Source organism: Anas platyrhynchos, chromosome 28 (assembly GCF_047663525.1).
Source record: "Anas platyrhynchos isolate ZD024472 breed Pekin duck chromosome 28, IASCAAS_PekinDuck_T2T, whole genome shotgun sequence".
Taxonomy (NCBI): domain Eukaryota; kingdom Metazoa; phylum Chordata; class Aves; order Anseriformes; family Anatidae; genus Anas; species Anas platyrhynchos.
In genome coordinates, this window is record NC_092614.1 from 2,502,297 (window position 1) to 2,529,006 (window position 26,710).

The following is a 26,710-nucleotide window of genomic DNA, read 5'->3' on the forward strand; positions in this document are numbered from 1 at the left end:
ACCCGTGGAATTTATCGGCCTTAAACCCTCTGCCAACACAGCCATTCCTCCCATTGGTCAGCTGCTGGGAAGCGAGTGGGTCCGAAATACCTTCGCACACAGGAGCCCATCCCCTCCCCTTGCCTCTTGCCTCCTGAAGAACAAGGTGGGATTCAGAGGAGGCCTCGCCCTGCTGAGGGGAACGCTCATAAATCTGCTCCAAGTTTACCTGTGTGGAAACAAAAGGGCTGGAAGGGCACAGCCCTGCTGCAGCCTGAGCTGCGTCCACAGCGAAGTCACACCACAGCTCGCTTCCTATGATCACAGGAAAGTTATAACAGAAAGCGATTAAATAAATGATTTGTAGACTAATAACAGGGCCTGAAAAGAGCCCAAATGATCAACAGTTGTGTGGACCTAAGCAAAACAGGTTCCTACCTCTCTTTTTCCTTATTTCCCTTAGGAAAAATCCCTCTTTCAGAAGGAAAGATTTCTTCACAGTGAGGGTGGTCGAACACTGGAAGAGGCTGCCTGGGGAGGCAGTTGAGGCCCCACTCCTGTCAGTGTCCCCGAGGGGTTGGGACAATGCCCTTACAACAGTGCTTTAACTTTTGGTCAGCCCTGAGGTGCCAGGCAGCTGGACTAGATGATCCTTGATGGTTCTTGCCACCTGAACTATGCTGCTCTGTTCTAAAATTTTAGTTTGTTTGTTTGCTCTCAGTTCCTTTTGGAACAACAGAAGAAAAGAGGACCTGACAATGTGCCTTGTGTGGAAGAGTCTGGTTTTGTACGGAGACAGGAATCCTTCAAGGAACTGTAGCTGTGTTTGCAGCACAGATGAGCACTGAACTTCCCTGAGCAGTACCTGGGGAGTCAGCAACAACAGAAACAAGGGCCTGGTTGTACAGTCAGTCCTTGCGTTGCTACTGAAAGGGGGAAGTAAACAGAAGAAACACAATTGCATGGTCTTCTGGGCTCTGAGATTAATGAAGATGTTCTCTCTCAAATGTTAAAGTCCTCTGTTATCCAGATGGATTTTCCTCTGTTGCCCAGACGAATTTTCAAAAGCAATGCTGCTTTCATTACTGCAAGCTCCTTCACGAGCATCCCTAACAGACGAGCAGGCGCTTCCATCTTTCCTTCCATTCTCTTCCTTCCCTTGCCACCCCTCATTCCCTGCACAGCCCTGGGACTCCCCAGGAGATACAGCTGTAAGGAATGACGGAGCAAGCTGGCCTCCCAGCACTTGCAACAACCAGGCCGGGGCAGAAATGTCACCACCTACCTACAAGTGCTTCCACTGAACCGAACATTTGGATTGCAAGATGCAGGCTGCATTGCTTGGATGAGAAATCCATTTAATGCCAAGATAAGGAACTAAAGATAAGCCAAATGAGATGCATATTCAACACGAGGGCATGTTTGCTCTTTATATACCCATAAAAGTGCACTCACCACACACTAGTGCTTTACCCACTTTGTCCAGAGAGAAATGTCAAACTGCAGGGCAAATACAGGGAGTGTATAAGAATAAATACGCAGACTGGAAGCCGGCCAAGGAAGCTGAATCAACAGCCCCATTGATCCTTCCTGGAGGTTCTGTGCACAGCCAGTGCACTGCAGCCTTCCCTGCACACTTCTCACCAACCAGCAGTGGATGTGTTGTATCCAGGCAATTAATTTTCAGTTTCTTACAAGTTCATTCCTTCTCCACTTCTGGTGCTTGGAAACTCCTAAATTATGTCTGTCTGTGAAATCAGAGTAAATTCTCAGAGTACTTATGGTACAGATACATGTCCAAATTCTTTGAACCACAAACTTATTTCATAGACCTAATAATTATTTAAATATCAGTCAGTAAATATCTTCTTTCATTACTTAGTGATGTACTAGAACATGTTTATAAAGAGGTGAAGAGCTGAGTTTATCGTTGTCCTGAAAGCTATTAAAAATGCTTAGCTACCCTTTTAGATTTTCTAGGTGGAAGTTGCTTTTTAAATGAGAAATGTGAGTAGCAGAAATTGTTTAATATCCACTGGATTGCTAATGAATGTATTTGATGCCTTTATTCATTCTAAATACTGAAAAGAGATGGTTATGGGATGGAGAAGTATTTACTCCTTTATCCTGCAGTTAGGCACGGGGTTCCTGTTGCCCCTCATGTACTCTGTTCATTGTGCCGTAACATAACCAACCCCTCGGCGGCCTCCCTTACAGCTTTTGGTGCTTCATAACTTGTCGTTTGTGTAGACTGATATGTCTTTTTTTGCTCACATTTGTAATTGATAGGATTCATTTGCCAGTTAACTAGAATTTAGCCATTTTAGTCAAATGTACTGTATTGGCAAAGCGTGGTCTCCTAGGGGACTCGCAGACCTTTGGTTTGCAGAGCTGTGTCCTATGGACGTGATTTATATCCCGAAGTGAGAAGGAGTCACATCGCCTTGGGGTAGCTTAGACTATCCTGTATCCAGTTATGAGGCTGTATCAGAAAGAGGAAATGTGCAGAGCCTCACTCCCTTTATCCAACACATGCACCCTGTATGCCCTGCCTGGGGCTGTGCAGCCTCGGGGCGTGCCAGCCAGTTCCTTGCTTTCTGTAGGGACTGCTGTGCTCAGGCAGCTCTCCAGCTTGCACTGTAAAACCTGCAGCCGTACCTAAGAGCTACGGAGGGCTTTTCCGCCTGCCAAGATGCACTGGTCGTCCCTTCCGTGGATCTGAATGTTCTCTTTGGCCCTGGGGAGGAAAAACCTGCCCAGCAGGCTCCAGGTCCTGTGAGTAGGTGAATGAATGCTATCAGAAAGGTAGTGTCTGCACCCAGCAGAAAGAAAGCTATAGAAAGTTACTGTATTGTTGAATGCTAAAGTCCATAGTTGGAGCATAAAGAGTGTAAGTCCATGGGCTTTTCTTCTCTGAACAGAAATAATGGAAGCTTAAAGGAAACAAACAGCAGTGTGCTTTTTTTTTTGTGGCCTGCAGCACGCAGAGAGGAACGTCCTTCCCTCCGGGTACTTCTTCACTACTCCCCAGACTCCCTTCTAAGGCATTCAAAGCAGTGCTTTTGTTTTTGGTGAAACAAAATGCACATTTATGGTCTTGCACAATGTTTTATGACCTAATTCATGAAAGCTGGGGGCTGAGAGGACTCCACATTCTGTCAGAAACCCTTGGAGTAAAAGCAGCACTCATTGTGTATGATAATATAAGAACACCGATAAAGCGCCACAAGCAGGTTAGGTTTGCTTTACCTTACAGGGAAGAATTCCTGAAGAATGACTTGTAATTCTTCCTGGTAGTTTGGAAGTACATCTGATAGTGTCAGGAGAGGGAAAGCTTGGGAGACACTGTCCAGTGGAGTGACTATTTCACCTTGTTCATACTTCCAAATGTGCAACAAGCTTCTAGACGGTAGCACAACAGTCCCTCGTGCTGCATTTCGGTAGAGCTGGGCTCTGAGTTTCCAGAAAAGTTTTTTAGCTTTGACTTTGCATCTCTTACCTCCGTGGCTGCATGTGTTTGGTTTTGCTGGGACTCTCTTAAGATGATAACAGGTACTTAAAAGCTTGGAAAAGCCTTTAGTGTGGCAAATCCTTTGCCTGGGAAAGATGGTGCTTTTATCATTCTGCACAGGTCTTTTTTTTCTCTCACTACAATAAGCTTAAACTATAGTAGACTGAACTTTGCCCTAAGGCAAAATAATGAATGGACAACAAAGGGAATTTCCTTTATCTGCAATTTGTCTGAGGGTGAGGGAGACACCCGTATTAAAATCAAGCCATCCAGCAGACCCGTGGAAACAGTCCACACCCAAGCTCCTTGCTGAGCCCTGGTTCTGCTCTACCTTTATCTGCTCTGCTTTCCTCGCCACTGCTGCTTTATGGAATGGTAAATACTTGTCAGGGCATTTTAATGAGTTTTGTTGTAAACCATTTTTTGTTATTCTTGTGTAACACTGGCATGTATTTCTCTCTTACATGCTCCTAAATTTGTTTCCAGTGAAGTTCTTGAGCTGGTAACGCAATTACCGTTAATGAACTCTGTGAACATTTTAACCTTCTTGACTTTTCTGTATGCACATTTTCAATCCTCATCTTTTCTCTTGATTATCAAAACTTTGGCTGCCCCACCTTACATTTGTGTTGTGTATGCTTTTAAGATCTTATCTTTGTATGTTCTTTTCTCCTGTCAAAGATCACAAGCATGAAACATTTGAATCTTGAAACATTAATTCAAACACAAAACTTTCTTCTATTTTTTCTTTAAACTTCCTTGTGGGAAGAACCAGCGATAACGAGAACTGATCTGTGGCTGGTACTGAAATGACTGTGTTGATTGTCTGCCTGAGATACAATTCTTAGCTTTCTTGCTTTCATATCCCCTAATTAATCATTTTTATGTGTTCTTTTTTTTTTTTTTTTTCAAATCCTCACAAAGCTTGCCTTGCCAAATATTCTCTGTATGTGCCAAGAGATTCAAAGACAAGAATGTTTACGTGCTGAAAAGGCAGGTCCCAGCACATGCACACACAGCTGTTAACTGTTTTAAAAGAGGGTGGATAAGAGCAGAGAGCAATACTGTTAACTTTCTCAAAATTACTATTTTTGCAGAGTAGAAGGAACGTGACTTGGGGAAGAGAAATGCACACAGTGCCCCGATTTCTGTATTGAGAGAAATGAGAAATGAGGTGGTTTAAGGCTTCAGTTTTGAAAGGAATTACGAGCGTAACATGCAGCAGGACAACTCATTTCTATCCCGGGGTCTAGTTCTCTATAGCAGAAACAGAATTATTTGAGTTGAACTTGAGAGATTTGGATTCCTGTTCAGCTACAGGCTTCTTTTGTGATATTGGAACATATAATGTCATCTCTCAATGTTCCTCATTTTTATAATATTTCAATAGATTATTGTGAGGAAAATACATGAAAGATCATGACAAACTCAAATACTTAAACAGGGAACAATGTAAATACTTGGAAAATACTTGAAACTGGATATGATACGTACTTTGAAACACCTCAATATTGTCAGTTTCCCTATTAATATAAATAACTTTATAAATCTGGAATTGACTTCTCTATATTATCTATAATGATAATTCACATCATCAGGGAGCAAAGTTTTCCCGAGGCAAGAAAATAAAATGGATTTTCTTATAGAGTGATTAAAGATGGTGTGGAAAGATAGGAACAGCCAGGGCACCCAGCCCTGATGAGTGAAACACAAGTCACTGGATGTATTTTTACACTTCCTTTAACCTGGTATCTGCTTGGTAAATCTCAGCAAGCTATGATGGGCCTGGAAACCATTATGAAGAGTCCAGCTTCTAACTGATGAGAGGAGGTGTTCCAAAAGTCAGGTTTCTGCAGGCAGCAATAGGCAACTCACTTAGAGCCCACTGCCAAAACCGAATAGACTAAACCTGTCCCAGGCTTCAGAGGAACCAAGTATGTGTTGAGTGCTTGCCATGTCAGCTGCAGTTCTGCAATGAATCATGTTAAAAGAGCCCTAGAGCTCTTCAGAGGGTTGTTTCCCATAGGCCACATGGAAAATTCCTACTTAAAAAAATCCAGTTGTGGTAGAAATACAGAGAAAGGAGCAAGTGGGTGTCATAGAAGAAAGTGGCATGAGCTGTTTTATTCCCTTCATGTCTATAAAATGTTTGGAGAACATACTTAAGTATATTCACATTTGCCTGTTTATATATTTAAATCACAGAATCATAAGTCTACATTCATATTTAAACATTATTCTTTCTGTTGCTGGTTTTGTAAGTCTATATTCCGATCACAGTGACAAGCCACGGCTTCCAGCCAGGGTAGAGGTTTTGCAGTGTGAGCATTAAGTGCGTGTCCTGGATCAAATGAGAAAACAAGGAGCTCTCCTAGTGCCCTGCTGAGGGACGGGTCACCAGGATTTGGCCTTTCCTGATCTTACAGCTGGCTTCATGCTGCTTCTTGCTTGAGATGAATTTTCAGAGCCTCGACATCTCTGTTTGGTTTGGCAAGAAAACTGCCAGTCCTGCAACCCTGGGCCTGAGGAGCTGCTGCAGGGGCAGCAGTGTTTGAGCCTCCTGCACACCTTGCCGGAGGCAGAGGGCATGGGATTCGCTGCCTTGCTTGGCTCCATGTTCACCAAGAAGTTGTTTATAGGCAAATTTCACAGGATTTCTGTATATCAGGTTACTTTCCGGGCCAGTTCTGGTTATTAACTAACTGAAAACCAGGGTTTTCCAGCAGCCTGGTGTTGAGCAGCACTCGTGTTCTGCTCTAAATTCCCTTGTTTGAACACTGAGGCTGGCGTGGGCTGTCTAGGTGTTGTGGGCAGCCCGCTACCACCAAACGAAGCTGAAGGAGATACTTGCTGGGTGCCTTCACACTCCTTTCTAATGGATTCAGCTTTAATAACTACTAAACATGGTACAATTCTGGTGACATGGGTACTAACAGCATTCTCAGCAGAAAGGAGCTTGCAGCATTTATTTAGGATGCTGATGTGCGTGTAATCGCTGTGACCCTTTGGTACAGCCATTACTTTTGACTGTCCAGCTGGCGTCAGGCTGCGGGGAAGAACTGAACTAAGATTAGAAATGTGGTAAGGAAAGGTAGATGAATAAGGCTCTAAGTGCCTTTGATCCACAGTCGCACTCCTGCTGCCAGGGCTGTTTAAGCCCAGGAGTGCATGCCAGCAGAAAGGTGTTCCCTGCAGCCAGTCTTTGCAGCACACATCTGAGCGTGGGTTCCTAAATAGTGGGTTGTTAGCGGTAATTACAGTGCACATAAACTGCTCTTTAGGCAGTGCTAAACATGTTGCGAAAGGCAGCTCCAGCACACCCGAAATTGGAAATGGGACTTTACTGCATCAGCAGCAGGAGCATTTGCCCTTTGGGTCTGCTGTAGTGTGAGAACACTTCAAGCACTTGGGAAGTTTCTTGGCATTTCTCCTCCTGAACGTTACGTGCTACGTGAAAATTGATAGCAATATGTTACCTGCAGCACAGAAAAACGCATTTTCCTGCAAGAACTTCTGCATTTGTTTAGCTTGCCTGCTATTTTTCATGATTATGATAGGCTGGCAAACGTGAGAAGTGTCACAGAAGTGGCTTTTTCAGCTCATTTCCATCCATCTGTTTTTTATCAGAGGCAGAGTAAATGACAGATTTTCTCTGTTAATTACTTGAGACCGGGGTAGGGGCTGAGAAGGAAGTTCCCCTGGCCGAGGGCTGCCGGCAGCAGCTCAGCGATACCATTTCCTTGCAGCCAAGCGTGCCAAAGCTGCAAGACCTGGAAGCAGCGGGCGGCTGTGCCTGCCCGTACCTGACTGCGGCCTCTGTGAATAGCAGCTCGAGTGGCAGCACTGGGTGATTGTCCTGACCCTGCATGAAGCCCCCCCGAGGACTCGGTTTGCTAGGTGCTGCTTCTTGCTCTGGGCTCTTCCCTATCCAGTTATTTTCCGCTCTCATCTTCCCCTGACTTCCTGAAAATGCTATATTATGCAGGCGGAGATGATTAATTTCCAAAATTAAGAAACCTGAACACACCCAAAGATTATGAGGCAGACAATTCTTCATTACCTCTGTGAGTAGTAACAGTACACAATGTCTGTACCTCTCCAGTCCCCCCTACAGGCCTGCTTTTTAAACACACCACCACTTGCTGGAGCCTCGTTCTTTGTAGGTTCTCCTCCCGTGGTAATACCGGGCTCCCCGGCTGTGGCTGGCAGCCACAGCTGCTGCTAAAGGAGCCGAGCTCAGAGACGGAACAGCTTGTGTGCTAATTAAATGCAAGCAGGAGCAATCCAGGAGGTTGTTGACTTAATCTGAACTTGCTGATTTCCTATGGAATTACCTCAAAGCTTTCAGACAGTTACACGAAGCAGATAGTGCCTCTCTCTCCCCAGCCCTTCATAATGAATGATTTTCTAACCTTTTTACTGTCTGTTTTGGTGAAACACCCATCTGGTATCACAATGTTAACCTTGTGAAAAATGTATCCATTTTATTATTTTTTTTTCCTTAAGAATGTTAGTTTTCTTAAAAATGTAGCTGGAAAAAAATATTTCCTTTCATTGTTTTTGGGCAGTGCAGCTTCTTAATTGAAAAAGTAACCAGGAAACCCATTTTAAGCTGCATCTTTTTATACAGTCTTGATTCAATAATTTGATTTCTCAGGAGTTAAGATCCCTAAACAGGGAGCGGGGCTGCCATGAGACAAAGGAGCAGGAACCAATATTTTATAACACTCCCCCCCCCTGTGTGTTTCCTCTGCAGGTGTGTCGGTAGCTTTGTCAGTGTGGGAAGGGAAGGAAACTTGAACTGGAGTGGAAAGAGGTGTCAGGTTTGAACACAGGCTGTTGTGGTGGTGGAGACAGAAGAAGGAGCACGTAGGGATTTTGCTTTCCAGTAAGGTTATTTTCAAAGTTTTACGCTGTTTCTTCAGTGGCCTAAGTGCTTCCCAGGTCTGAGCCCTGAATTTAATTTTGAGGCTGTATGAAAGGGTTTCTGTTGCAAAATCCTGTTGCATGTTTTCTGAATTTGCCACTAGAGGATGCTGTGGGAACTGACACTGTGGGAACTGGCATGCTGCAATGTCAGCTCTGGAAAAGGTGAAACCATCAGGCCGTGGTTATCCAAAGGATCCAAACTGTGCCACCGCACAAAAAATCAGCGTTCCCTTGCATGGCATCTGCAAATGGAGGCTGTGCTTCGCTGATTTCAGCCCCCATCTTGTCTCGATGGGCTCTGTGGTTACGATGGGCATGCCTTGGTGGGAGCAGGAGGCTCCGTAACGTTCCTGACAGCCAGCCTAGAGAGCAGTCGTCTCCTTTTCAGGCTCAGAAACATTCTTTCTAGTAAAGCTATGGACAAATGAGGTGTTTCATCCCAAAGTCCATTATAGATTAGTAATGTTGAGTTTTAGACCTTGCTCTGAAGTAGTCAGCTCCAGTTGGTACAAGAAGTGGAATGAGTGTAAGGCAGAGCATGAACCTTTGTTAGCTTATACAGGAGCCTGAGAGTCATGTGGTGACTCAAGAGAGAGGCATTTTTTGCAAATCCCCTTTGTTTTGTAAGGAAAGGTTTCCCCTGACTCATCTTTTTATTTTCTTTCCGCTGTGCTATGGATTCTGTGTGGATTGTAACGTGTGGGGAGTTGGATGCCTTTTTGAGTGATCCAGTGTTATCTGAAAAGATGGTATTTAACTGGCCTGAGTCTGTTTGCAAACCAAAGTACAGAGCTATTAGACAGAATTAAAAATGCTGGTGATTTCTGTGGTGTTCATGGAACAAAGAAGGCTTGTGAGACCCACCCTATTCGTTACAGGGCGGCCCTTGAATCACTCACCTGTTATGTGGCGGACCCTGTTCAGCTGCTTTCTCAGCCCTCTGCAAATGAAAGACTGAAACATAGATTTGAAAGTCTTAAATGAGTCAGCTCACCAGTCTTTCTTCCTCTGCCTAGCTCAAATAATTCAAGTGTGTGACATGAAGTGGAGCAGTTTTAGTAAAAATGGCCATCTAGAGCACTGTAGAGCCATGGAGCCAGGGATACACTCATACGAGATAAAAAAACCCACCTCAGGTCTTTTGTTTTGAACCATCAGATAAAAGACAAGAGCCCTGATCTTCCAACATATCGGGAGGAATAATCCTAGCAGCTGATCTTTATGTTACAAGGAGTTCTTTGAATACTTGTCCCTGCCTGATCTAATAATTGCTTTTATTGAACAAGGCTGGTTAGAGCCCTCCCCTAAAAGCTGGGAGGGAGGGCTGCCTGAATGAAACTGATGTCTTGTTCAGTCACCCAAAGACAAATGTTTTAGATTTACCAAATTTTTCCTGAAATTGGGGTTTTAATTAATCCTGCTAGTTTCTGTCAAGCTACAGAAGCAACAATCAGCTACTTGCACGCACATCCTTTGCAATGTACACTGTGAAAAAGGGTTTCACCCACCCTTTTTCTGCCCCATAGGTGTCACTCTTGAGTTTAATCTGAATTTGGACAGGAATTCATTCTTTAATAGTTTATCCAGACATTGTCTGCTTAAATCGGATATACAATTTTCTTTGGGGCTATACTATATAATATAACCAACTGTAACTTTTCTGTGAAGTGTATCTCATTTGTCCCACCTACATTAGAGGATTTCTGCAGCATTAATATGCCAAATAACTCACTGGACACACAGGTTTCTTTGCATTGCAGAAAAGTAAAGTTTTATTAGAGGCGCTGTTACCAGCAGAAAGTAGATGCCAATGGCATTGCAGATTACTGTATGAAGATTACAGTGACTGCATTATGAAAGCCAATACAAAAGGAAGAAGTAGATAATTTTAGGAGAGTCCTGGCAGTGATTCCTTGGCTTAATGAATGACATCTGTAGCTCAGTCTGTGCACTGGGTAGGCACACGGTGCACGTGCTGTGTGTTATCATTTTGTATCCGGAGCTGCTCAGGTGGAAGTAGGAAGATCAAAGACCAGAGCGTTGTTGGTGTCTTAACACACTCTTGACTGCCCTGTGGGAGGAAAGAAGAAATGATTACTCTGTGTGAGGGGGAATTCAAGAGTCTCCTGCAGCACTGGCATGTCAGATTTAGCCAGTATTTAAATGTCCATCCACTTAGCAAGAGCACAGGCAAGAAGCTTAGCCTGTTTCTGTAACTAGGGCTAAGACAGCCTGAAATTAAAAGATTTGATTGCGAATCATTTAATCCTTGTTATAAGTGCAAAAGTGGAAGCCATACCACAAGGGTTAATATTGACAGGCAAGCAGAAGTGAAGTACAAAATATGAAAGCCGTGGGGCTGGGATAAATGAGGATCCTCTTTGGAAGCTGTTTCTTACCTGACTTCTCAACAGACTGTCCGTGAGAGTAGGAAGTGGAAGAAAAGGAGTGGGAGGTTCTTCCTCCTTGGACAGAGCCTTGGATTGCTCCTTGAGGCATTCTGTGCAAGGAGAGGAGTTTTAGTGAAGGGAATAAATGTAGTCGTGAGCAGACAGACTGAGACATACTGGGCAATCCATGTAACAGCTGGACTTTCCCTGGACCTTACAAATATTTCTTTATATCTTTTTATTTCACCTCCTTCCAGCTATATACTGTGAGAAGCTGTAGAGGCAGAAATGACAAAAGGCTGTACAAGTGTAGTTCTTCTACTCTCTCAGTCCAACACTGCTAGCTGCTATGCTGGCTGAAGGCAGTACATGAGTTTGGCTTTGGATGGTGATTCCTCTCATGGAATTCACTCTGAGCAAACAGGCCAGGAGGGGCTGGTTAACTGACAGCACATCGGTGGGTACACAGGTATATATCAGTGGGTAGATATGCCCCACTTCATCTATTTGATTATTAAGATTGTGATACACACGTTTCAATGCAGATACTGTGAAAAAATGTTAGATTTAGAATACAGCCAGGGACTGCTTAAAACACTGTACTCTGTCCTCTGCAAGTTTCACCAGACAAAAGACTGTGATGGAATTTATACCTCATTTACACCCAGGATACCTACACAAAGTCTTGCTGTCCTTCCTGCAGCAGTGAGCGGTACTGAGCGATCTCCTGCTCCAGGCGGGTCTTGATGCCCAGCAGCATCTTGTACTCCTGGTTCTGGCTCTCCATCTCGCAGCGGATGCTGCCCAGCTCCTCCTCTACGGAGTTAATCTGCCCTTGGATTTGTTGCAGCAGGCAGCCGTAGCGAGATTCGGTTTCTGCCAAGGAGTTCTCCAGCGAGTTTTTCTAGGAGAGGAAAGGCAGGAGGGTAGCACCAGAGCTCTACGTCCCCTGCCCGACGAGGGAGCTTCCCGTCACGAGGAGGAGAGAGCCCGAGCACCCCTGCCCCAGTACCGTGCTGAGCTGCGCCTGCAGTTCGATCTCCAGGTTCTGCATTTCGCGTCTCAGTTCCGTGAGCTGGTGGGTGCTTGTCTGGATGTCCTGGCTGCTGGAAGTGACCTGGCGGTTGACCTCTTCGATCTGCAGGAGCAAAGCAGCAAGCACATTGGGAGTTAGAAAATCCCTTTGCGGAGCAGTTGGCTGGCTGAGGGTCAGGTAGGCAGCAAGCCTTCCCCTTTGCTTTCCACCCATCCTTGTCCCTCAGACCTGGCCTACTGCCCTCCCCACTGCAGCCTTTTCCTTCTTGGCCCTCCCTTGCCGTGCAAGGGAGATGATGGGAGCACTTCAGCATTGCTCCGTACCTTGACTTCATACCACTGCTCAACCTCTCTGCGGTTCTTCTCAATGATCTGCTCATATTCGCATCTCAGGTCGTTTAGTATCTTTGTCAAGTCTTCACCAGGAGCAGCATTGACCTCCACGCTCACGTCGCCACCGGTCTGAGACTGCAGCATTCTGAGTTCCTGCAGGGAAAGGAGAAGAGAAGCAAAGAGCACCGGTCATTCCTTCTGCTGAGGACAGCAGGTGAAGCAGTATTGAGATTCTCTTGGTGGTATTTTAAACATGGAGCTCTGCTGAAAGAAAACTTAAGCTGAAATATAACGTGGATGTTACTGGTTTGAAGATGCACTGACATTGAGAGGTACTACTAAACAGAACAGTCCTATCAACTTATTTTTTATTTCATCTCCAGTGTGTGATCCAATATGTCTGATTAAGATTTTGGATATCATAGCCATAAAGGTTTTATTTTCAGATTAAGCTTACTTATTATGGCTGCAATTCATTTCACACTGGTGTGTATTATAGCCTGTCCAAACCTGTGCTACCCAAGAAAACTTGTGTCTGAAATACATAGTATTTGGTCATTAGTATTGTGTAAAGAACTAGTTCGTACCTCTTCGTGGTTTCTCTTAATGGCAATCAGCTCCTCCTTCAGAGACTCAAGCTCAGATTCCAGTGAAGTCCGAGTGTGGGTCAGTTCATCCAGAAGATTTCTCAAGCCATTGATATCAGCCTCCACAGTTTGACGGATGACCAGCTCGTTCTCATACCTTTTACCACAGAAGAGAGAAGCATTACACACGCATTTCATTACAACCTGTTGGCTTGTCCCTTCCTCTTGGGGCAGGGCATCATCTCCTGAATTCCTGAATTTCATAAATTCAAGACAGAAAAGACACGCGGGGTTCCCAGAGATACTCACTTCATGCGGAAGTCATCAGCAGTCATCTTGCTGTTATCAATCTCCAGGAGCATCTTGTTGTTGTCCACAGTGGCAGAAATGATCTGCAAAAGAGGAAGTTGGAGAGGAGTTTGAGTTCAAGACATAGAGGAGAAGAAGAAAGGAGACCCAAAGCTTTGAGAGGGCTTTGTTGTGGATCTTAGACTTGTTTCTTGCAGTGATGCAGGAAGTCATTGAAATGCCGTGCCATAAGAACTGGCGTGTGCTAGGTTTTGCCTATACCAGACATTTTGGCCAAAGAGCATTTTGATGGAGGAAAGAATGGAAGAACATTTATGCGGTGAGGACACCGACACCTTTGGGTTTGTGCACTCAGTGTATCAGGAAGCACAGTCTTTGTGCCTGATGAATTTGTGCCATTATTGTAAAAACTGGCTGTAAGGGAAGGCCTCGGTCCATCCAGGCATTTTATATAGAAGTGTGCAAAACCAGAGGGAATTCAGATCTTGCAGTCCTTGGAAGATCTTTCTGCTTTGGCTTTGCACTGCATCCAGCTGAATGGGATGGGAGTGGTGGGGAAAGAAAGACTGGAAACCTCCCTGGAGCTGCTGGCACAGCGTGGGGTTTAAGCTGCATGCACCAGCAGGTTTGGGCTATTCCCCCTGAGCACAGCTGTGCCCTTATGGGTCGGTGAGAGCTTTGCTTGATGGGGAGCTAGGCAGTGGGCTCAACTCTGCAGGCTTCTGGCTGTTGGGCAGCATCAGGCTGCCCCCAAGCTACCTGCCAGCCCCCAGGAGCCAGGGCAGTGGCAAGGCCTCACTCCGGGGCATTAGTGCAGGCCAGAGGCATGTGCATTGGTCTGACCTACCTGGTTCTGGAGCTGCTCAATGGTCTGGTAGTAGGCGCTGTAGTCCTTTGAGGCAGTGGGAGCTTGCTTGCTGTACCACTCACGGATGTGGTGCTCGAGCTGAGCATTTTCTTCCTCCAGCCTCCGCACCTTGTCCAGGTAGGAAGCCAGGCGGTCGTTGAGGTTCTGCATGGTGACCTTCTCATTGCCGCTCAGCAGGGCATCTCCCCCCATCCCAAAGCTTCCTGCAAACCCACCACCGAAGCCTCCTCCCATCCCAGCACCGAAGCCTCCTCCCATCCCAGCACCAAAGCCTCCTCCCATCCCAGCGAAGCCCCCAGCAACGCTGCCAGCGCTCATGCCGCCCCCATAGCCGATGCTGCACACTCCCCCTGCAGAGCTCCCCCCGCCGATGACGGAGGAGGCATATCGCCTGCAGGACATGGAGGAGCTCCGGCCACCACTGCCACCACCGCAGATGCCTCCAGCTCCTCCGCTCCTGTAGGAGGTACTTGATGTCCTCTTGATGCTGCAGCTCATTGTGGAAGCTCTCAGATGTCCCCAAATGCAAAGCCCCTGCACAGCTGGATAGAAGAAATCAGAGTGCTGCCTTCTGCCCTCTCCGGTGCCTTTTTATATGGTGCTGGGTGGGTGTCACCTCTCAGGCAGCCCAGCTTCCCATGAGGTTTGCCAGCCGGAGTGCTCACGCCAAAAGTGATGTGCTAAGGGGAATTTCTTTTGGGACCTGAGACAGCCCTCCCCATAGGTATTGTGTGTGCATGCTGATTCACAGAAAGCATTCACAGTAATTTTGGGTGGGTGGCTTGCTGTTAGATTTTGTTTCAGATAGTATGTTGCTGGCTACTTAGGGAGTGAAACTTATTTTAATAATTCCTCTTTGATCTTTGTAGTCATTTCTTTTTTGTCCTGAAAAGAGGTGGTGAAAGCACCACCTGGTTACTGTTTTTTATTTTCATAGATGGAGAAATATGAACTCAGGTACCTGAATTTTGCCTGTAGAAGTGCAGCACCTGACATTTCTGGAAACAAAATCTCTAAAAGTTTAGGTCCTGTCTCACACAGAAAACTTATCCTGGGTATTTTCTTTCAGAATATTCAGTGATAAGTCTCTGTAGAGGAAGCACTGCAGAAGCAGTAATTCCCTTCTTACCAAACTCTGGTAATATCACCAGGAAACAATCCAATGCCTTGCCAGAGTGATGGATGTGCAATAATGTTGTTAATTAAAGTTGTGATTTTGTATATTTTGTGCAGATTTCCATTCAATCAAAAACTGTTCTGGACAGAAATAGATGGGTAGAATGTATAAGGCATTGCTGACTGTCTTGGGAGAGAAAAGTAAAGGGACACAGCTTTTAACTCAGCAGAATGAAGGCGTAGATGGGGTCACCTTGCTCTGATGGGAAGAAATAGCAGCGCTGTTTCAAATACGGACGATCCTGCTGTGTACGTGGGAAGGGTTGTCATCTGCCTTTCAGTGCATGTGGGCTGGAAACTAGAGAAAGGTTTGTATCCCTGGGAGGCAGAAGGGTCTGGGAGGTGCCTCCACTGTGGGGCTTTTGATGGGAAGGAGAAGCAGTTGTGAGACTGACCCTGAGCAGTTTGTGGTGGGGATTTTTCCTTCACATAGTGGAGTCCCAGCTGCGATGACCCTTTAGGTCTCCAGTGCCTCCTGGTGTGGCACGATCGCAGCCTTTCTGTCAGAGAGCAGGATGTGATGAACCCTTTGGAAATGGAGTTTTGCCATTAAATCACTTTGGGAAAACATCAACTTGAAGCTTGAAAGACAAGGGGTCTCTTTACATGGGAGTTGAACTTTGATGGGAATTCAGCTGTGTTTGGGAGTTAAAATTACCAGTGCATTTTGCTGGTTTCTTCATTTATGATCCTACTTGCCCACAGCTTGAAATTGTGGCTGGGGCAACATTTTTTCTATTAGCCACAGCAATTATGAGCCCCATAGAAGCTACTGCTACATGTTATAATTGACCGAAGACTCATGGAAAGCCATTTGCCCTCCTTCTTGATACCCTAGCACACGTTTCATAGATATGATGAAGATAATTTAATACTTTGATCTTCATAATTATGATTGTTCCTTTATTAGTAGTCCCTAATTATCTGCACGTCAGAACCAGTTGCTTTGCATATATAACTGAGACTGAGTCATTATTAAAAAGAAAAATTATTTTCTCACAGGGCGTGATTCCTTAGTCATATTTTCCTCATTAGGTTGTTGAAATGCTCTTTTATTCTTCCCTATGAGATGTTTATTGCTCAGTGGCATTGATGCCAGAGGTGTTGATTTTATGTCGCCTTGGTGCTGTTGCATCATGACATCTGACCCAACAATTCCCAACATTTCCCAATGCTGTAATTCCATGTAATTCCCTACCATCCACAGATGCCTTTTCCCTGTCCCTTATTCCTTTTTTTTTTTTTTCTTCTTTTTTTTGAGCAGCTGATCTAACTCTGCTTAGGGCTCTAAACGTATCCCCAAATTTAACTTTTAGTCTTTCTATCATGTAACTCACTGCATTTCTGTGTCTCCTATGCATTTTTGGTCCACCCTACTGTGCTTTGGCCTGAGATGGCTGCTGGCAGGCAGTTTGGAACAGACACACCGATTTGCTTTGCAGGGCAAAAGAGCAACTTCTCGAGGTGCTGTTAGGACTTGTAATCCTTGCAGTGACAGAAAAGGGTCGGACAGTTTCTGTTGTGAAGCATATAGGGGCTCCTCAGCAGTTTGAAGAGCTCTGAAATCACTTCTTGCCCTGGAAGACCTTTTGCTCACAATCAGAGAAGTTTATCTGAAGTCGCAGTGTTATGAAAACTTTCCGAGTGCTGTTTACTCCCTGGTGAAATTGGATGCAGAACCACAAGCAGATGCTCTGAACTGGCAAAAGAACCAAAACAGGCGGTGGTTTTCACAGGAGCCCTGATGCTGGTGCTGGATGTGTGTCTGCAGTCACACAGAGGGAGAGGACAACCTCAGAGACATTTACTGGTAATTAAATGTTCTGCAATAAATGAGTCAACTTTCGTCTTGGTCAGAAGAGCGCTGCTCTCATCAGCTTCATCGGGAACTCCCATCAGTGCATTCCTCAAGCTCTGCCCATCAGCATTCAGCATCTCCGATCTGGGAACTTCGTCAGCTTGCTCAGAAATTCATGGTTTCCATAGCCCAGATTCTCTTCTGATTTTTCTCTTACGTGACTGCCTGAGATGGACCCGTATACCTTGAACACATAGTAGAAAATCCTCTTAAATATCAGCTGTGTTAATTCTACAGTCTGAGTTGTTAGACCAGTAGTCCTTCCTACCACTGCAAAAATAAAAGGTTTCAAGAGTAATTCCCAAGAGAAATGAAGCTTTTCCTGTATAACAGTCCTTTCCTGTTCTCTTTCTAACTCCCTGCTGTAATACGCTGTCATTATCAACGGTGTTAGCTAATTGCATGTAAATTCCTCACTGCCAAAGCCCTTTTCATTCCCTGGAGATCTTTTCAGGACAATGCTCAGCCTGCGTTGCTTTTTCTAAAGAACCGTGGCTGAAGTGAAGGAGGTGCCAGGAGCAGGCAGCGGTATCGAGGCACCTTCCAGCATCTGCCCCGGTTTCTGCAGCACCTGCCAGCCCGCGTTGATGGCAGCGAAGCATGCTGTGCTTCTGGCACACCTGGGGCATGTTCCATGCCTTTTTCCTGGGACAGCCCTTGCTCCATCCCTAGGTGGAGGTTGGAGCCTCGTGACTCAGTGGTGACAATAAAAATTGTTCTGTCAGCTTTGGGAGGCCTCCAGCAGAGCCCCAGTGCTGCTGCAGCGACCGGCAGCTCCGTAGTGCGTCCCCTCCTGTCAGGCTGATGATTTTGCATGGCTTTGGTTTTACAGATTTGACTGGAGATTGCCATCTGTTCACAAAGTCCTTGCACTCTTACAGATTACTCCAGAAACAGGGAAAATGGTGTGTATGGCAGTGCTGGCGTTCCCTGGAGTTCTGTGGCTGTGGAAGGCTGTATTTTGGTCATTCTGAGGCTTCTTTACACTGCTGGAAGACCAGAGGGGAACAAAATAACCTCAGTGCTTACTTATATGCACTTACTGGAGTCCAGGTCTCCATAACCCTGCTCAAAAAGGTGTCTCCACAAGAGGCTTTGACTGTATTAAGTACAGCTGAGGCGTGAGCGAATTCTGGCAGCTTTTGGAGGTGAAACTTGTGCTTGCATTCGCTTTTCATCCCTTTCTCTATAGTTAAAACCTTAAAGGAGTTTTTTGCTTTGGAGAAGGGCTTTCTTCATACAAATTTCTAATTCTGGCCTGAAAAAAAGTTGGTTTGGAAACACAGTTTCTCAGCATGAACGGGGATTATCTCCTCTTTGTGGATACTTACTGTAGACTGCAATTATGGTACTGTGGCGGCCGAGCCAGGCCACGTAATTACTGAGAGAAAACCTAACCTAAATAACATTCTTCTAAGCTGTTTATGATGAGAATGCCTTTCATTTATTACCCGAACAGAACAATACCCTCAGCCCTAAGTGAAATGGCAGGTACTAGAGACCAGATTTGATCGGGGAGAAGGGAATGAGGAGCCCTTGGAATGAAAGCTGTCTGATTTTGTGACATTGATGTACGCGGTTATGGGTTAAAAAGGGGCTTCACTGTGATCTTCAGAAAGGAAAACATACATAAAATACTAATTCTAATTTAGTATTGCTGTCTCGTCTCCAATTGTATTGCATATTCTTTGTCTTCTTAGAGAAGCAGAAACATGCAGCATAGGAAATACTTCCAGTGCATGAAATGTGTCTGATTCCCTGGAAGGTCTTGTAGCAGCCAAGTGATAATACAGACAAAAATTGGGTTCTTGCCATCATAGTGGTATTTAAATTGAAATTTCTACCATAAAACAGAAATGATTTTGGGGCATGACACTGAGTGAAGCAGGCGCATTGCCTTGTTGGCTGGGTTTCCTAACAGGAGTTAGCAATACGTAATTCTCCACATGGTCAAAGGTGGAGAAATACATGATGTCAGGAAACCTATGTGTGCTGAAGCAACCTATCCTGAGTCACACTTCCCACAGGAACTATACCAATAATGAGCTGAGCGAAGCCAAAGGTGAATGGATTCAGATGAGTCGGAGCTGTGGCATTAAGCAGAGTTTAGTACATTAATGGTTAATTAATCTTCACGGATTACCCGTCGTTTTCTTTCTCCTTTCCTGTAGCTCAGTGACACCTCCCAGGCATGATGTCCATTTTCTTAAAGCAAAACAATTTGTTCTCAAATTATGTTACAAACTCTGAAAGGACAACCTGTATTTTATTGCACAGCTTGGTAAATCTTAATCAATGTGTGTTAAATTAAATTTCTGAGACACATTTTTATTTGCATCAAAGAAGTAATGTTTATTGGAGGCAGTTTTATCAGCAGAATTTAAGCCTTTAAGCAAGAACCAGTTGACAAAGACAAGTTGAGTAAGACAAACATTGCAGAATGGAAGAAGAGGTGATGAGGCAGGGGGCCAGGCACTCCTTCCAAATCCTTCTGGTTGCATCGGCTGAGCTGCAGAAGCGCTTGGGTTCTATCTCTCGTTGTCCATGGGTCACTTCAGTGCATCTTAGATGAAGGATGCCAGCATCACTGCTGTCGCTCTAGCACACTCTTGCCTGTCCTGTGGAAGACCAGAGCAAATTACAGTCTTAAGAGGAAATCCGATTTTCCCTGCTTATCTGACTCTTTTCACCTAACATGCAGTGTTAGCAAGAGAAGAATGGGAGGAGCTCACAAGGCTCCAAGCCCAGTGAGACCCTAGGCAGTTTCTCAGAACTGTAATTTTTTAATTCCAATGTCCCGAAGAGCAGATCCTGTCCTATAAAGTTTATAATCTGTGTTTTACATTTAGGTACAGGGAAGGGCAAGACAAGGCTTGTCCGAGACAAAATGGTGATGTTGTTTCTGGGCTCCTCAACCTGGGAATTTTGCCCAGCCCAGAATAAAACATTTTTTTTTTTCTGACAAAATGTATTGTCATCAGGATAGGGGTAACAAACTATTCTTACCTGAAATGTCACCAGTCTGGGAATGAGAGTACGAAGTAGAAGAATAGGAATGGGAGGATTTACCACCTTGGAAAGCTCCCTGGGAGGCACTGTGAAAAGAGAAAAATTCACCAAAATTTAACAGCTAAGCACTGGGTATTCAGTCAAAAAAGATACTAATGTAGTTGCATGCACAAGAAGTCTCTGTTGGAAATAATGTGCTCAAGGATTTCTTTTTATACCCCTGCTCTAATATTGTATACATACACAATGTCTTGCTGTCCCTCCTGCAGCAGTGCGCGGTACTGAGCGATCTCCTGCTCCAGGCGGGTCTTGATGCCCAGCAGCATCTTGTACTCCTGGTTCTGGCTCTCCATCTCACAGCGGATGCTGGCCAGCTCCTCCTCTACGGAGTTAATCTGCCCTTGGATTTGTTGCAGCAGGCAGCCGTAGCGAGATTCGGTTTCTGCCAAGGAGTTCTCCAGCGAGTTTTTCTAGGAGAGGAAAGGCAGGAGGGTAGCACCGGAGCTCTACGTCCCCTACCCGACGAGGGAGCTTCCCGTCACGAGGAGGAGAGAGCCCGAGCACCCCTGCCCCAGTACCGTGCTGAGCTGCGCCTGCAGTTCGATCTCCAGGTTCTGCATTTCGCGTCTCAGTTCCGTGAGCTGGTGGGTGCTTGTCTGGATGTCCTGGCTGCTGGAAGTGACCTGGCGGTTGACCTCTTCGATCTGCAGGAGCAAAGCAGCAAGCACATTGGGAGTTAGAAAATCCCTTTGCGGAGCAGTTGTCTGGCTGAGGGTCAGGTAGGCAGCAAACCTCCCCCTTTGCTTGGCCCCTCATGGAGGACAACGTGGTCTTTACTCCATAGCCCCTGGCTTTCCACCCATCCTTATCCCTCAGACCTGGCCTACTGCCCTCCCCACTGCAGCCTTTTCCTTCGTGGCCCCCCCTTGCCGTGCGAGGGAGATGATGGGAGCACTTCAGCATTGCTCCGTACCTTGACTTCATACCACTGCTCAACCTCTCTGCGGTTCTTCTCAATGATCTGCTCATACTCGTTTCTCAGGTCGTTTAGTATCTTTGTCAAGTCTTCACCAGGAGCAGCATTGACCTCCACGCTCACGTCGCCACCGGTCTGAGACTGCAGCTGTCTCAGTTCCTGCAGGGAAAGGAGGAGAGAAACAAAGAGCACCGGTCATTCCTTCTGCTGAGGACAGCAGGTGAAGCAGAATCAAGGTAGGAAAGAATGATAGTCACATCACATAAGGCTGATTTTTGATATTTAACTTCAGGAACCCCCCAAAATCAAAAGAATATTTCTTGAATGTGCTATTGATTTCTGGATCTTACCTCCTCATGGTTTCTCTTGAGAGCAATCAGCTCATCCTTCAGGGACTCAAGCTCGGATTCCAATGAAGACCTGACCAGAGTCAGATCATCCAGGAGATTTCTCAAGCCATTGATATCAGCCTCCACAGTTTGACGGATGACCAGTTCGTTCTCATACCTTTACCACAGACAACAGAGACAGATATGAGATGATGACAGTCAACAGCACACGTATTTACATGTCAGTATCCCAATAAACATGGAGGCACACCACACAACTGTGCAATGTGTTGTCTACTGAATTTGTGAACGGGACAAAAAATACATGCAGGGTTCCCAGCGAGATACTCACTTCATGCGGAAGTCATCAGCAGTCATCTTGCTGTTGTCGATGTCCAGAAGCAGCTTGTTGTTGTCCACAGTGGCAGAAATGATCTGCAAAAGAGGAAGTTGGAGAAGAGTTTGAGTTCAAGACATCCAGGAGAAAAAGAAAGGAGATCCAAAGCTTTGAGAGGGCTTTGTTGTGGATTTCAGACTCATTTCTCACAAGGATGTAGGGATCATACATGTATGAGAGGATTAGCTACAAATTTACTTGTCAAGGTAACTCAGGCTGCAACAGAGTGACCTCCAAACTCCCTTTTCTTTTATTCTGTTTCTCAAACAGTTCCCCACATCACCCAGGGAATGCGTTCATCCCTTCTCCCACAAAGTGCTCCTTCTCAGTCTGTTTACTGTAATTTCTTGGTACTGATGTAAGATAGCTGTAAGGGAAGGCCTCGGTCCATCCAGGTGGTTTATGTAGGAGTGTGCAAAACCAGAGGGAATTCAGATCTTGCAGCCCTTGCAAGATCTTTCTGCTTTGGCTTTGCACTGCATCCAGCTGAACAGGTTGGGAGTGCTGTGGAAACCCCCCTGGAGCCACCGGCACAGTGCGGGGTTTGAGCTGCATGCACCAGCAGGTTTGGACTGGTGGAGCACCGCTCGGTGCCTCGGGCTGTGCCCCCCGAGCACAGCCATGCCCTTGTGGGATGGTGAGAGCTTCGCTTGCCCAAGAACTGGGCAGCGGGCTCCGCTCTGCAGGCTTCTGGCTGTCGGGCAGCATTAGGCTGCCCCCGAGCTCCCTGCCAGCCCCCAGGAGCCCAGGGCAAGAGCAAGTTCTCACGCCAGGGCGTTATTAAGGGCTGAAGCCACGTGCATTGGTCTACCTACCTGGTTCTGGAGCTGCTCAATGGTCTGGTAGTAGGCGCTGTAGTCCTTTGAGGCAGTGGGAGCTTGCTTCCTGTACCACTCACGGATGTGGTGCTCGAGCTGAGCATTTTCTTCCTCCAGCCTCCGCACCTTGTCCAGGTAGGCAGCCAGGCGGTCATTGAGGTTCTGCATGGTGACCTTCTCATTTCCACTCAGCAGGGCATCTCCCCCCATCCCAAAGCTTCCTGCAAACCCACTACCAAAGCCTCCTCCCATCCCAGCGAAGCCCCCAGCAACGCTGCCAGCGCTCATGCCACCCCCGTAGCCGATGCTGCACACTCCCCCCGCAGAGCTCCCCCCGCCGATGACGGAGGAGGCATATCGCCTGCAGGACACGGAGGAGCTCCGGCCACCACTGCCACCACCGCAGATGCCTCCAGCTCCTCCACTCCTGTAGGAGGTACTCGATGTCCTCTTGATGCTGCAGCTCATGGTGGAAGCTCTCAGATGTCCCCAAATGCAAAGCCCCTGCACAGCTGGATAGAAGAAGTCAGAGTGCTGCCTTCTGCCTTCACTGGAGCCTTTTTATACGGTGCTGGGTGGGTGTCACCTCTCAGGCAGCCCAGCTTCCCATGAGGTTTGCCAGCCGGAGTGCTCACGCCAAAAGTGATGTGCTAATGAAATTTTGGTCTTGGGTAAGTAATACGCATTACCGTTCTGCTCAAGTATGTCTGTGTTGATTCACACAAGGCATGTACGATAATTTTATGTGGGTGGCTCTTTGCTAGATATTTTTGTAGGATAATACAATATCTCATAGCTTTTATTAATCTGGCAATATATCTCTAGTAATAGGAGTTAATGAAGGCTCCGCCTTGGTTGCCTGTCTCCTTCAGTCTTCAGTGTGGTGAAATTCGGTATTTCAGCCTTTGACTTCCTTCTTCCATCATAGGCAATGAGTCCTAGCTCCGGCAGCCTCCGAGTGGCTCCCCATTCATTACTTTATTTGGAATTTACATTCGCTATTTGAAAATCTGCTTACATTTACGGAAAGAAATGGCTCATTTTAAAAACTGTGTTGCCATGCCTCATAAAAGGGAACTTTACACGGGACTTTCTACTGTCTTGCTGCTGCTTAAGTCAAGGAAGTTCTTGCTGGTATTTATCTTTCACTTATTTTTTCTGACAGTGCAGGATGGTGACAACAGTCATTTTCCTGTTGTAGAAAATCGGGTTCTAGCCACAGAATTAATATTTTGCAAGGGAAAACATACTGAATATTTTCCCATCAAGCAGCTACCGATTTTATTTTAGCTGTTTAAAACAGACTTGTAGGGAACTGAGAGGAGAAATCCCTAATATTTCAGATTTTGTAGTCATATTAAAAATAACCATTTCTCAAAATACACTGTAGAATGATGTAATACAGTTAAAAAATCATTTACATTAAAGGACATGGTGCCAAAAACTACATCTGAAAAAATACATTAATTATCTGGACTCGTTACAGTGAATTGTGTTTGCCAGTGGTGAAAGAATATTTTGCAACACGAAACAAGGAGTAAGAAACACTTCTATATATTTTCCAGTGTCTATGCAATATCAGATCTTCAGTGAGTTGCTTTTTCCATCTTCACCTATGAAGCTTTTATCAAACAGAGAAAAGCCTTGCAGGGAAGCATGTTCTGGTTTCCAGTTGTCCATTAAATACCGGCACCGTAACCCCTACACAAGGCTTCGGCTAGCACAAAGGAAGCCCACGGAGCTGGTGGGAACTGCTGTGAGTTGCAACATCAGAATCGGCTTATCCACGTTGAGGGAGGATGAATTCAGCCTAGATTTATTTTCAGGAGAGATTTGGTAGTACAGAAGGAGAAATAAACCCACTAAAATTAGCAAAAGGAGAATGAGAAGGGATTAGGTTGCCTTGCACGTGAAGGTAAGCATCAGAGGAGTGTTTGAATTGCAGGACAGTGTGCCTGTATGTGCCATGTGGCTGTAAAGCAGCTGGGGCTGGAGCACTGAGCAGGGGCACCTTTTAATTTTGCTGTGCTCTTGCTCCTGGTGACTGCTCTCCCCCCTCTGAGACACGCGGGGAAGCAGCACTCCTCTTTGCCAGCCTGGAGCAGCGCAGGCACCGAAGGGAACCAGGCACAGACACGGCTCCTGCCGCCACGCCTCCAAGCACCGACAGGCAGCTACTTGAAAACAGACGGCTTCAGCCGGGGCAAAGTTGTATTCTTGCAGAATCTTCGGTTTTGCGGGCTGGGTTTTTTAGGTTTATTGTTTTGCAATAGTTATTTTGTATATCCATGCGCCTCTTTTTCTTCTGTAGTCAAAAAAAGTCTGTTGGCTTACCAGTAAAATGCTGTTGAGGTGGAATGGGAGGGATGTGAACTGTTACCACTGGAATATCCTCTGCTACCTGTAGAGGTGCTCGGTGCTTAGAAGCTTAAGACGTGATGAGGTATAAACTCGAGGTGCTGAATCCCAGCACTTGAATTCATCTGCCTAAAGGCATGTCCTTGCCTGTGGCTTGCAAAGAAGCTAGAGATGTTAGCTCTGACTTCTGAAGGAAAGGGACGGAAAATGGGTAAGGAAAATGGAAGGAAAATGTAAAGGGAAAATGGGTAAGGAAAGGGAAGGAAAATGAGTAAAATAGTCCTTAAAACAGAATAAGTTCTTAATAATAAGTCCTTAAGACAGAATAATAATAATAATAGACAGAATAATAATAAGTCCTTAAGACAGAAATAAATTTTTGAGCTTGAAGTGAGACTGAGTCATGACAAGATAGCTACAAAATTATGATGTAACAGCTTTAAATCGACTAGCTTTAGTTAGGAACACCTTCATGTCAGTCCTGATTTTGCAGACTGCTGTGTTTAGACAGAATGCTGTCATATCCTTGGGCATCATGCGCCTCTTTCCAAGGCTGAAACACTCTGGAATACTATCTGTTGTTCATGCAGATTTTTTTTTCTATGCCTTTTCCACCATTCTCTGAATCTTTTTCAGCTCTTCCGTGTTATTTTTGAGAAAGTGTCACCAAAACTTCCCACAGCACTCACAATACAACTCATGGTATCCTCGTGCCCTAGACTGACAGTGAAATAAATGATGTTCTTCATTTTGATCTTCTGTACACTGAGCAGAGAACCATCCCTGTGGCCATAACCTTCAGTGGGACCTGGTGCCAAGTCTCACAGCTGACAAACCCCAGCTGTATGCCGTTCATCCAGCATTCCTACTCTCTAAATCCACAGGGTTTTGCTCATCTGTGTAAGACACAGTGAGATTCGTCATGCTTTTCATACTCTCTTTCAGTTTCCTGAGTCACAGCAGTGTCTTTTGCCTGAAAATGCTTCGTTCCCTCTAAGCAGCCTGCTGACTGGGTGCTGTCTCCACCCTGTGTATTTCAACGCCTTCAGACTTCATCATATGGTGCATAGGGCTCGGTGCCCCTTAGGTAGCTATGAGACAGGAGAATAAATTCGTTGTAAAGGTTACACTTTAAGTGTGGTTTAAATACACTTCAAAGCATAGATTGACATCTGTGGAGGCAGTTGTACCATACAGGGTGCAAGAGTTAACGACACAATGCCCTCTAGGGGAGTGTGGCATAACCACAGGAGATTACTTCGGAATAATCTCCCTGCCGTTCACTGCGAGCATCGCTTCTCTGTCTAGGTGATGCATGCAGGTAGCACTGGCAATATTTGTGTAGCACAGAATCTGTTTAACAGGCTTGATAAGACTTGCAAGCACAACACAAGCAACTGCAGAGTTCAGTTTGGTGAAGATGAGGTATTTCTATTCCCCTGAATGGTTTCCAAGGGTTGAGAAAGTTTGCGTGGCAGCATGACATGTATTTCTGGAATGTATTTCAATTTTACATCTATTCTCTGCGTCCACACCCTCATGCATTGGCCTATTAGTCTTTAATCAGTGGCACCAGTGTCTCTTGCACAAAGACCACATTTTCTTTAAGCTCCACTAGAGGCCAGTCCCTGAGCGCACAGCCCTCCGTCAGCAGTTAGGCCTGCAAGGCCACGTACGGGTGAGATTTGTGCAGCCTTGGGGAAATTTTGGCTCCTTGCTTGCCCTGGATACTTGCCAGCCTTTGGAGCTCTTACCTCTGTGTGCCTTTTTTTCAAAACTTGGATTCACCATCAACATCCCCTCTTGGCCTGGGTAATACAGAGCCTTCTGTTGTCAGCTGTGTGAGTT

The 26,710-nt window shown here is 45.6% G+C and overlaps 2 protein-coding genes across 2 annotated transcripts; both read right to left on the reverse strand.

The window, feature by feature from the left end:
* Window positions 1-10,163: 10,163 nt before the first annotated feature.
* Window positions 10,164-14,512, reverse strand: LOC110354560 (keratin, type I cytoskeletal 19-like). The gene is made up of 8 exons (XM_038168737.2): window positions 13,921-14,512; window positions 13,074-13,156; window positions 12,765-12,921; window positions 12,169-12,330; window positions 11,822-11,947; window positions 11,487-11,713; window positions 10,819-10,919; window positions 10,164-10,490 (listed from the first exon to the last, which is right to left on the reverse strand). Exons 1-8 carry the CDS (start codon window positions 14,437-14,439, stop codon window positions 10,471-10,473), a joined length of 1,395 nt encoding a protein of 464 aa, XP_038024665.2. The 5' UTR covers window positions 14,440-14,512; the 3' UTR covers window positions 10,164-10,470.
* A 4,788-nt stretch (window positions 14,513-19,300) lies between these two features.
* LOC101793057 (keratin, type I cytoskeletal 19) lies at window positions 19,301-23,043 on the reverse strand. The gene is made up of 8 exons (XM_005030354.5): window positions 22,502-23,043; window positions 21,642-21,724; window positions 21,311-21,467; window positions 20,958-21,119; window positions 20,563-20,688; window positions 20,228-20,454; window positions 19,982-20,070; window positions 19,301-19,593 (listed from the first exon to the last, which is right to left on the reverse strand). The coding sequence occupies exons 1-8, from the start codon at window positions 22,970-22,972 to the stop codon at window positions 19,574-19,576; spliced, it is 1,335 nt and encodes a 444-aa protein (XP_005030411.2). The 5' UTR covers window positions 22,973-23,043; the 3' UTR covers window positions 19,301-19,573.
* Between the last annotated feature and the right edge of the window lie 3,667 nt (window positions 23,044-26,710).